The sequence below is a fragment of the Danio aesculapii genome, chromosome 16 (assembly GCF_903798145.1).
Source record: "Danio aesculapii chromosome 16, fDanAes4.1, whole genome shotgun sequence".
NCBI lineage: Eukaryota > Metazoa > Chordata > Actinopteri > Cypriniformes > Danionidae > Danio > Danio aesculapii.
The window spans coordinates 24,348,978-24,361,777 of NC_079450.1; the positions used below are offsets into that span (position 1 = coordinate 24,348,978).

The 12,800-nt window shown below is 36.2% G+C and overlaps 1 protein-coding gene across 1 annotated transcript; it reads right to left on the reverse strand.

Moving 5' to 3' along the window:
• Nucleotides 1-1,852: 1,852 nt before the first annotated feature.
• On the reverse strand, nt 1,853-12,174 carry prpf31 (PRP31 pre-mRNA processing factor 31 homolog (yeast)). The gene is given in 15 exon segments (XM_056476194.1): nt 1,853-2,255; nt 2,392-2,490; nt 5,675-5,803; nt 5,909-5,981; nt 7,360-7,487; nt 7,587-7,676; nt 8,365-8,522; nt 8,740-8,909; nt 9,054-9,160; nt 9,307-9,362; nt 9,365-9,403; nt 10,144-10,227; nt 11,621-11,681; nt 11,768-11,977; nt 12,080-12,174. Coding segments are annotated over 14 exon segments (1,524 nt in total). The 5' UTR covers nt 12,080-12,174; the 3' UTR covers nt 1,853-2,135.
• Nucleotides 12,175-12,800: the final 626 nt, after the last annotated feature.

Genomic DNA, 12,800 nt, shown 5'->3' on the forward strand with positions numbered 1-12,800 from the left:
GTTAAGCATAAAAATAAACGTTAAATGATATTATATATGTATTAGTATGATTTGATTTAAAATATGTTAGCCCTTTATCTGACGAAGAACCATATGAAAGTGCCCAATAAAGGGTTAAAGAGATTGTCATCATTTACTTCACTTGTTCCAAACCTGTTTGTTTCTTGGAGCCATTTGAGCTCCATTGAGGGGAGCTTGGTCTCTCGCTCCTCCTGTAAGCTGTTCATGCGTGCACCCACAACACTCCAACCCCCCTGTGACATCACTTGTAGAAGAAGTGCAAGGAAGGAGGAGCTGGAGCTCAGCTCTGCCCAAGTGGCTCTGCAGTGAACACAGAAGATTAGATTTTGAAGAAAGCTGAAAACCTGTAAGCGCTGACTACTTTTGTCATACTACGGAAGCCAGTTAAGTTTCTCATTTTGTGTTCAACAGAAGAAACAAACCACTCGAGGATGAGTTGTTTCATTTGATAAACTGTCTCTTTAAACTACGTATGGATAGTACACCCCAATTCTGTAATTTTATTTTGGTTATTTGAAATATTTTACTCTAATATTCCTTCTATTTATATAAAATCACTTTGTAAGTGTAATTTGATGCAGATTCCAAAACATCTGACGCAATAATAGACCAGAGCAACTAATACAGAGATGAAAACATTTTTTCCTCGAGTAATCTTGAACAAAAACGAGTTTTAAAATATTATGGTGTTGTTTGGATTATCGCTAACACTTTGAAAATTTCATGTCATTCATTATATTATTATTATTATATTATTACATAACTGTGAAACAAATGTGGTATAAGATGACTGACTAGCAGCTTAACATGAATAAACTAACGTCAGAATTTCATTAAAGCTACATAACTATATTGTCTGTCAAAACACCTGTTTTCACGCTTTTTATTGTCACGATTCGTTTATGAACAATATTAGAGACCCATATAAAACATGCCAAAAACAGCATTTTTAAGCTCACAATTTAAAAATGAATGTCAAATTTATGACAGCATTACAAAATATAAGGTTATAACACCACCTGTAACATGCTGAAAACTCTAATAAGAAAGCCAAGAATTTCCCCCCAAAAATACCAGCTTAAAGTAATAATTCATTCATTTTCTTTTCAGCTCAGTCTCTTTACTAATCTGCGGTCGCCACAGCGGAATCAACCGCCAACTTATCCATCTTATGTATTACGCAGCGGATGGTCTTCCAACTGCAACCCATCATTGGGAAACGTCCATACACACTCACACGGGGAGAACATGCAAACTCCACACAGAAATGCCAACTGACCCAGCCGAGGCTTGAACCAGTGACCTTCTTGTTGTGAGGCTAACGTGCTACCCACTGCGCCACCCTGCAGCCCCAGGGATAATTCAACCAAAAAAATAAATAAATAAATAAAAAGTTAGTTGAACACAAAAGAAGATATCCTACTGTGGAAGTTCACGCATTCAACGTTAAACTATCAAAATATCTTATTTTTTGTTAATAATAATAATAAAGAATTTTCAATTTTGGGGTGAACTATCCCTATAAATCATAGGTCTCAAACTCAATTCCTGGAGGGCCGCAGCTCTGCAGTTTTGCTCCAATCCTGATCAAACACAGCTGATCCAAATAATCAAGGTGTTCAAAAGAGTCATGAACACCTTGATCAGCTGTGTTCGATCAGAGTTGGAGCAAAACTGTGCAGAGCTGCGGCCCTCCAGGAATTGAGTTTGAGACCTAAATTCTCTTGGGAACCACTTCAGATTATTTTGAATGTAATATTAGTTTCTTAAAAGGACAAATTAAAAAGATTACAAGCGCTAAAATGAAAAAATTAATAAAAAACAATTCTGGTCCAAATAGATGAGCAACTTTATTCACTCAGTGTTGTCCGTAGTTGTCAAAATAAAAAATAAAAACTCGCATTTACAATGTTCTTTCTTACATACAGACAGCACTAAACTCCTTTGCATGGTGACATAAAAAGAAAACCAAATGTACAAAATGTGCATGGATGCACTCCTCATAATGCCACCATCCCCACACAAGTCTGTCTGAGTGGGTGTGTGACAGATTCACACTTCATCTGCTAATTTATCCATGGCTGTCACTGCATGTCTGACGCCCCGCCGCCGCCTCACACCTTGTCCTCTTTCTCACGCTTGACCTTGAGGAACTCAGCCATGTTGGAGAAATATTTCTGATTAGCTTCAGCCACCTTCTTCTCTGCAGCCTGTGGGTTCACGATCTCCAACCCCTGACAGAGAGCAGACGCTTTACTAAGAAATCAACCAAACCAACGCTGGTGCTCTGAGACTCAGCAAGGAAAGCCAGAATGAACCAGAATGTGCAAAGAAAAGAGTTGAAAGCTGCTGGACTGTGAGTTTGCCTACCTGTAGAGGAGTGAAGGCCACGCTGGAGCTGGTTCCAGATGATCGGTCTCTCACTGTAGACTTGCCTCCATATGTCATGCTCTGCTTCTGCAGCGTCCTCTGCAATAACACAACTGAGGTAAGAAATAATGACAACAATCTAATTGACAGATTCAACTCTGTTAAAGAAGAGCAAAGCAGCAAATTGACTCAGAGGTGACAAGTGATTCAGTCAGTTTTATCCCAGGTAAATATTGTCCTTGAGAGCTTTGTTAAAAAAAAGAACTCATTATAAAATGATTGAATGGGCTCCATGCACAGCTAGTGTTTTTCAGCCAATGATGGACTTCTGGTGAATGTTTTCAATTTCAGAAGGTTTCTTTTACAGCATCATTGTTGTAATGTAATTACAAAACCTACAGTTAAATAAACTTCAGCATTCATTTAGTTGTTCAAGCATAAAACCCAATGAAACACTGTAACCGCTAGCGTCGTCAGGATGAGCAGGTGAGTGCAGAAACTCCATTGCAAATACTGGGGTATTAACACTGAAATCTAATGATTACTTTAGATATTTACAACTGCGACACTATATCACAAATCATAAACAATGGCATATAAATAAAAGATCTCCAACAAATATAGACAAATATTTTATAGATATTATTGAACATGGTCTGCCTACTAAAAATCAAGTAGACAATTTATATAGAAAATGAATGCAGGATAAACCTGACGACTCTTATTATATATAAAGAAATTAAACACTATAATAAAGGATGAAATGTAGGAACAAATATGCACAAATTGTCATCAGGGTATAAGCAGTCAAATATGGAAGCAGTTCGAATTCAATAGTTCTTTACAATTATTCCAATGCTGGAGAGATTGTGGAGACGTCGGGGACCCTGTTCACATATTTTGGCAATGTCCCAAAATACCAGTGTATTGTCAGGAGGTTAAAAGGGAGATTAGTAAAGTTTTAGGATCCGACATGCCAATGCACCCAGTATTGTTATTCTTTTTTTGCTTGATGGCTTCACCCCTGATCAGTTCAGTAAGCCTCACCTATTTGCACTACATATATTATTATTAACAGCTAGGAAGATATTTTCAGTGAACTGGATGAAGACCCGCTGACCTACTTTGACAGAATAGACACAGAGGTTGAAACAGATATCCATATTTGAGAAAATGACTGCAGATTTGCAGTTGAAATCAGATATTTTCCAACAGACCTGGACATTAATCGAAACATACATACTTGATCATTGAAATGCTGTCAGGGGCTTTGTTGTAGTTATTGTCTTTATATTGGAGTTCATCTACTTTTCTTTTCCCCCTTTTTTAATGTAATGTATTATCTTTTTTTAAGACATGTATTATCTTATTTTAAAGACATGGCATGGAAAATGTAATTTAATGCAGTGCTTCCTGTCCAGTCTAAGACCCACTTTATATCGTATATCAATCAGGCAGTGAAGATCACGGATTTTTAAAGAAATCAGACCTTAAACCTGCCGATTTTATAATAGAAAGACAGTTCACCGGAAGCACGGGTTGGGGCTGGCTGGCTGAAATTAAAAGACTGTGTGCACATATGCCACTGAAAAAAAAAGTTAACTCAAAACAATTAATGAGTAATATGGTTTTCAACATTGATATTAATAATAAAAGGTTTATTTTAACTCCAAATCAGCTAATTATATTGAAGCAATGATTTCTGAAAGATCATGTGACACTGAAAACTGGAGTAATGTCTGTTGAAATTTCAGCTTTGCCATCATAGAAATATTATTTTTAATTTTAAAATATATTATTATAGTTGAATTATTATAAAAAGGTAAATTAATTTCACATTATTGTTTTTTCAATTTATAAAATTAAAATAAAAGCAGCCTTGATGAGCACAGGAGTCTTATAAATAAAATAACTATTAATTTTATTTATAATATCTTTAATTAATTTTGATTGAACACTATACAGATAAAATGAAGAACATTTCCAAGCCTGTAGATGGTTTGCTTTATACAGAAAAATGAATTCATGTTCATGAAGTCATGATCTTGCCCTGTCATTGTTTAGACTGCGCCCGTATTCATGTCTGTATTCATCACAAATAAACAGCTTTGAAAGTATATTGTGCCCTTCTTTGTAGTTGTTGTAATAATTCATTATTTTGAGCAAGAAACAAAGTCTTGTCTGTACAGTTTCTCTCTTTTTTTTTGGACAATTCTTAAGAAACGTTATGTCCAGCCAAATTTAGTTTAGGCATTTCATCTGACATTTGCTCCAGATTAACCCACAATTCATTTAGAAAAGCATTCGCAAAAACACTAATTTTCACACATGATTTTCATGTACATAAAAGCGCATCATACGCTGTGTGTACCTGATCTGCTTGTTCACAGAGTTAAACTGCTCTTTCGCCTTCAGTGAAAAAAAACAGAGCTAAATTTCAATCAGGCTTAGTTAACCTCAGTTTTTTCAGTGTAGATTGAAGCGCAATTACTGTATTCATATTTGCTTACATTAACTGAACTAAAGAAGAAAACTAGGGATGCACCAAATATTGGCAACTGAAAATTATCGACTGAAAATGTCATTTTCAGTTTGTCTGAACGTAAAAAATAGAAAAAATGCCCAGCAGTGTTTGGTGCACTCTTGCTCCAAAAGTAATCACTATGAAACCAATTCATTTCAATGGCTTGCGCTGCACAAGAGGGTTTTGTTGCGGTGCCAACAAAAGTGCAAGAGCAGCGGAGGTCACTATTAACTAAATTGGTTGAGTGGGGCCACTCGGTGTACACTCCACTCATATACCTGTAAACTTATCTTTGCATAAACCGCACAAGCTCACTGGAAAAGCAAAGTCTACTCAAATATCTTACCGCCAGGGCATTTCTACGTAGTAAACTTGTTCCTGCTGCGTGCAATAGTAAAAAGATGCCTCTTGACATGTACATCGTCAATAACATTTTACAGTAAAATGTGGTTACTTTACTGGTTTGTGTCTTTTTAATCAGTATAAAATCAGTTATGTTAAACTTCAAAACTCTTGAAAAATGACTCTATATTAATAATAAAATAATTAATAATTAATACAAAGCATTTTCGGTTTTCTGCCAAGTGCATCTAGTATTTTTGTTTTCATTTTCATGCCAGAATTTTCATTTCGGTACATTTCTAAAGAAAATACACCAGATTCAAAAACAAATGCTTCAAATTAGCTATCTGTGAAAGCGTGCCCAGATTTGCTTTCAAAGAAGCTACATTTTCCCTTAGTATTTAGCTCCAGACGTACCTGTAAAGATTTGGATATTCTGGCTTTGGTGGAATCGTTGACCTGAGCTTGTCTGACTCTGCCACTGCCAGACTTTCCCAGCTGACCGAGACTGAAGCCCAGATCCTCCTGATAGGCATCGTCCTCAATCTACACAGAGAAAGAGAACGTTGATAACCCGCAGCAGCTGAATCAATCAATAGAAATTCAAAATCAAGCACACTAATGGAGAGCTGCTGATGCAGGTCATCTGACCTCTGCAAACGTCATTCTGTTGGCGTGTTTCCTGATCTCTGTCAGACCCAGCCTTTCTTTCATCTTACGATACCTGAGAGAACAAGGAATGACAATGCAGATGCAATCAAAACAACTCTTAATTTATGAAGGGTTTCTTTTCTTAGGAAAATTAATATTCAAAATCATCTTTTTACATTGAGTATTGATGAGTACAATATATACGGAAGTCCTTAGAGGCCATGCGTTAATATATGAAGAGTTCAGATGCAAAACCCTCTAAATCCATCTGACCTCTTGTAAATGAGCATTTTCTATCAGGCTCCTCTGATAAGGTTCAGAAATGTCATTTCATATGTAATGATAAGGTTATTCGCTAATAAATAAAATAGCTTTTTTTTTTCAAAAACGTCACTTTAGACAATTCTTTGGTGCTATGTGTCGACACACTAAACACTAGACTATTGGCGCTGACTTTTCGGCTTTTTGTATTTTTTTTGCTTTTTCATCAATGCCATTGTCCTCACTTTATTTTCTCAAAAACTTAACTTACAAGTCATATTTAAAGGTGCAGTATGTAAGTTTGACACCCAGTGGTTGAACTAGGTATTGCACTACTGGATCAAAAGACATTTTCACTTGGCTCCTAGCACAGGTTGCCAGATTGACGTGAGCGTGCTTGACTATCAAGCCCAAAGGCTGATTCAGGCTGATCAATCATTCAGCATGTAATAATGTGAAATATGTATTTAATAGATTGTAAACCTTACCATTTCGCTGGAGTGCAGTGTTGTTTTCTGTGCTTCTGAATGGCTGTATTTAAATTTCTGTCAAACAGCCAAATTGCTCATCACTGCATATCTCATCATGTAGTGTGTTGTTGGGACACGGGGTTACAATATAATCTGCTCACCTAACTATAGCAATTATAGCTCATGTGGAACTCTGGAATCTGCGTGACATTTCAGGGCAGCTACTGTCCACCGGAGGTCACATTTTTGGTCGTGAGCACATGCTTTGAGAGCCTTTCTGAGTGAATGAATAAAATACGCTGTTTTCCATGAACGTAACCCAGGGTGCTGAAATTTAATTGGCTAAATTGGCATACGGTGGGTTACAAGAACCAAAACACAGACAGCCATTCCACCACGTAACTCACAATTTCAAAGCAGAATATCTGACTTGACAGCATTGTTTTTCAGATAAACAATTATGTCCACTTGGCATGTTTTTAAATATCTGCAAACATATTTTGGTGTTTTTATGCTTTAGAAGAGTCAAAAACTTACATACAGCATTTTTAAGAATGAATGAATGTATAATGACTATAGTTTCTTAATTTCTTCTGATTAACTGTCTAAAATAACCACTGAAACGCAAAATCTCAATGTTTCTTTAGAAAAGAAAAAGGGACATGAAACAGGTCTCAATTTTACCTGCCATTCACAACCCCACAACATTCCCACCCTCACCTTCTTCCTCCTCTCTTCTTCCTCTGTCCATCCAGAGGAGCTGGAAGAGGCTTGACCTGCTTGACTGGTGGAGGCTCCTGCCATTTATCAAACTTCCTTTCAATCTCTTCCTTCAAATCATAGCCAACCTGCAAAGCAACCAACATACAAAAGCTTACAGGCTAACTATTTAATATACTGTGAAGTGAATGAACAGCAGAAAGATGCAGATCATGATCTACTGTCACCTTGCCATCCGCGCTCTCATGAAAACTGTCCACACGAGAAGCCAGAGTGCATTTAGCAGAAACCAGACGAGCTGCTTTCCTTCTCAGATCCTGCAAACACAGATTAACTCCACATTAATCCCAACATTTACAGATTTTCTTACCCATATAGCTATAGAAAAAGTTTATTTGTTTATAAAATATTTATTTACAAATTATAAACAAGACTTTCTTTCAAAAGAAAAGAATATTATAGGAAATGCTGTGAAAATGTTCTTGTTCTGTTTAACATCACTTTGGCTTCAAACTCTACACAATAAATTATAATGTCTACACATATTTTATTGAAATACAAACTTTTATTTAGTATGTAATTAATTGTTAAAGCACTAAATCATTGTCTTTTTATGGCTACTGATGGCTTTTTAATTAATTTTAGCCGTTCATTTACGTCACAACAACACCATCCTTTTGGGGGTCTAAAATACCAACTTTAAAAATGGCCTCTAAAAACGTTTTTCATTTTCGTCTCTGTTAACTACAAAAACAAGTCATGCAGATGTCAATTATTTGAGATGCACTTATGAGAATACAGGCCTGGTACACATACAGCATTTTTAAGCATCTTTTAATCAATTTTTATCTTTTAATCTATAATCCTCAGATGTTTTTGCTGCATATACATGAAACTTCAAAAGCTGCATTATTGTCATGCAAATGTAACCTTGTGTCTTATTTTGCAACAATGTAATATCAAGTGGAACTAATTGTCAGTGAAATCGAACAAGTTGATGCTCACTGGAGGCAGAGTCTGCACTACATCACAGTGGTAGATGTAGCCTGTGTGGGGGAGCAGTGAAGTGCTGCTGAATCCAGACAGTGTTTTCCTCTGCGCTCCCAGCAACATTAGATTACATGCGGGCATCTTGGACAGGTTAGTCAGACCACCAGCAACACCTGAAATGAAAAGGAAAGAATCGCAAAAAACAGAAGTGATCACTTGACAGCAAAGAAAAAAAGCAGTATATGTGATTGCAAACAAGCATAATTTTCGTCAGTGAATAGCTGAAACATTCAAAATGTTAAAACAATACAATTTATATAATTTTTTTATCTAACATAACAAGGTGAATTCTAAATGAGCTCATTTACTCCAGCAACCTCTTTTCCTCACCCATGATCTTGGCAGCAGTTGATGCTCCGACGATGATTGAAAGATTCGGAGCAATAAATGACATTCTGGATTCCACATATTCATAGATTCTGTGTTTTGATTGGTTGAGTTCAAGCGCCATGTCACATGCCTCCTCCAATCGCTGGAGCTCATCATCTCCAAGCATTGTTCTGCAAACATCAGAATAACAATTTAGGGTTTATTCATTTTTTTTTTATAAACAATACATTTCTTTCACTATTTGACTTTTTTTACAATGCTTAAAAATAGTAACAGCAAACACATTAAACAAGGATTTATATCTGCTCGCTCACCCTTGTGTGGTTGAGGCTGTGACACTGACCACCATGATGGTGGCATTGGTGAGGATCTGCTGAAGGGTCTCATTGTTTTTGCACTTTTCTAGATTGTTGCCCAGTTCCTGAACACACAAACACATTGACTTATCAAACACACAGGTATTCAAAAAAACCCAGCCGATTAGAAGCTGTAACTCACAAAACACAATTTTGACAGAAATAGTCTGCTCATAAAGACTAAATTCCAGACCGGCAGGTTTCTACATACCTTAACAGTTCTGATGTAGTCCAGTGCATTTGGCACTAGAGACTCCAGCTCAGGAACCTTTTGGAGTACTTGTCACGAACAAACTTGTGAATGATATCTGAGGAATAAATAAAGTAAAAAGTGGTGTTAAAATGCATAAGAAATATTATAATTCTAATGTTATAAAGGGTTAAAGAGGGGTCATGACGCAGGAAAAGTTAACAAAATCCAGTCATCTATTAACTCATTTAAAATGTGTCCTGTTCACATAATCAAATTGCAATACAGACTAGTGTTTGTGAATATTAAACTGTAAAAATACTGTTTTAATATAAAGTCTGCATGTTTTGTGTAAATCAGTGGTGTGGCTTTGTTTACTACAGTCAAACACTGTCTGCCATTTCACTAGATGAGGACGGGAACTTCATCTGCTATGCTCCAAGAGTCACTTCAAAAGCATTATAAAATTTTATGAGAAAAACTATAATAATAATAATAATAATAATAATAATACAATGTGAGAAATAAATTAATGCAGAATTTCACAGAATTACTGCAGAACTGTTTAAATGTATACAATTCAATGTCAATTGTTAAAATGTACATTTCATGATATCATTTATTTAGACAAGTCCTTTGATTAGCATAATGTAACAACCATTTAAAAAATAGAAATAGAAAGAAAAATTGAATCCAGGATATTAAAATGCAAAAACCGCCAGAAGCATGGTAAAAGCTCATTTGGAAAAAATTAATAATAAAACAAATATATCTGAAATTTGCCTTCATAGCTCTAGCGTTAGAATTCATGTAATATATGACTTTAATTCACAAGTATAAAACAAACCGTGAACTCACTAAGCTCATTGTCTATTTCCACCGTCAGATTGTTGGCAGCGACAATGAGCCTGTACTCTGGGTCTGCTTCAACAGGTCCAGACACTGAAAAAAAAGTGGAAAAACCCTGTTAAAAGAAATTATACTTGTTCCAAACCTGTTTGAATTAATTTCTTTGGTTGAACATAAAACCTGTAACCATTGACTTGTATAGTATTTGTTTTTCTTAATACAGATGTTAATGGTTACTGGATTTCAGTTTTTAATCAAAGTATACATATATCTTTTTATTCAACAGAATATAAAAAAAAACTCATTGAACCATTGAGGGTGAGTAGATTTTAATTTCTGGTTGAACCATCCCTTTTAAATGACGTTAATTAAAATTAATGTTCTCTGTATGTATTAGAGATGGTCTTCTACAGTTTAAGGTGCTTCATAGGCTTCACCTATCAAGAAGCAAGCTGGCAAAAACATATCCAGGGTCAGATTCATCTTGCCCCAGATGTGGTTTGAAGCCAGCAGATCTGAGTCATATGTTCTGGGGATGCCCTAGATTAGATCGATTTTGGACCAATATTTTAATATAATTTTCATCTATATTTAACAATGATATGGATCCTGATCGTTTGACTTAAGTTTTTGGTGCAGTGCCAGCAGAAATGCACTTATCAGCTTATCATGTAGAAATCATAGCCTTGTCTTCATTATTGGCCAGACGCCTGATTCTTCTCAGGTGGAAAAAAGCAAACCCACCATCCCACAAACACAGGGTATTGGAAGTGTTATCACATCTTAAACTCGAGCACCTTAAATACACCATCCGAGGCTCTACAAAAAGATTTTATGAGATTTGGCAGCCTTTCCTATCCTACATTGAATGCTCAGGGGTTACTATATGCTAAGTGAAAGTTTATCCCCATTTTCCTAATTGTTTTTATTTTATTAATTTTTTTTCTCTCTCTTTCTTTATGGGGTGCGAGTATGTTTGTAACTATGTATTGTCTTAATATGAGTGTTGTGGGACGACTATTGAAAATCAACAGAAATATTTTTATAATTAAAATCAACGTTCACTAGCACGCTTCACAAAAAAGAAAGCTACTTATCTTTATTGGTGTAAAGTTTTTATATAAGCACATTCTGACTCTTACCATCTTAATACAATTTCAGGCAAGTATTCTTTGCAAATTCTAAATAGGCAAATCATATCAGGAGCCAATGACTATCAAAATACAACATTGAGCACAGTCAAATAGTAGTACTAATGTTGTTTTGAACTCTGAATATTTAACCTAAATAGGATTTCAGAACGAATAGTCAAAGTAGCGTGATAAACAATGCAGGGACCTTGTCACAAGCAGTTTGTGTTCTAATATTACGTGTTCTAATATAACTTTGTGTTTATAATATTACGTCATTATAAATAATCTGTTCTAGTATTTTACACCAAAACACCAAAGTCCGAATGTGTGAATAAAAACAACCTCAATTTTACCTTCTGAATTCTTGCGTTGATTTCCAACATAGTGACTGATTTTATCCATGATTTCAGCAAACTGCAAATATCAAGAAGTTTGCAATAAGTTATGTTCTGAAAATAGATCTGAAATGAATCTGTTTGCCACTGAAGTCAGAAACTGACCGGTTTGCTGTGTCGTAGTTTTGCTATGGACGTGACGCTCTCCGTGCTGCTGTAATCCACCTCCATCTCCTCCGGGATGTCCTCCAGTCCTCCATCGGCCTGTCTCTCTCCGGGTTCTCCATCACTCTCTCCGTCTTCTCCGCCGGGATACAGCCCGTCCTCCTCTCCTGCCTCCTCCAAATCCGCAAGCAGCTCGTCTGCCAAAGACATCTGCGAAGAGAGCGAGGAAATAAACCACAGATAGACAATAAAACTGATATTTGCTGAACGGAGTCATTAAGAAAGTTTTCAAGCTAAAATCCGATTACTTACAATTCAACCCGCCCGTTTTCTTCTCACTTTATCGAAAGAACAGGAGCCAACGTATAACGACTTACGAACGCACAACACCAAACGACGAGCTGCAGTCGCAGAGTAAATGCGTCACATGTTTTGCAGCAAAGGCTTCTGGGAAATGTGTTCAGGAAGATTCGAAAAAAAAGTCCATGACCTATTTGTTTACGTACATTTTATACACATTTTGGACATTGAAAAAAGACAGTTTTGAATAATTAACAATAATTTGGATATATTTGATTATCTTATAGGGAATCCTATAATTCTAAATTGCATATACAAGTAAAAGCTCCAAATCTGCGTTAAGGTCTATAAGCGTCATTCATTCATTTCCTTCAGCTTAGTCCCTTTATTCATCAAGAGTCACCACAGCGGAATGAACCACCAACTTATCCAGCATATGTTTTACACAGCGGATGCCCTTCCAGCTGCAACCCAGTAGTGGGAAACATCCATATACACACTCATACACTATGGCCATTTAGTTTTTTCACTTCACCTATACCACATGTCTTTGGACCAGAGGAAACGTATGCCACATGCCCACGAACATGCAAACTGCACACAGCAATGCTAGCTGACCCTGCCTGGATTCGAACCACCGACTATCTTGCTGTGTGGCAACAGTGTAAACTATGTAAATGCTCATTACAGTACATTGTTGAAAAAGCCTGACATCTCAGTTTTTTCCAAACTA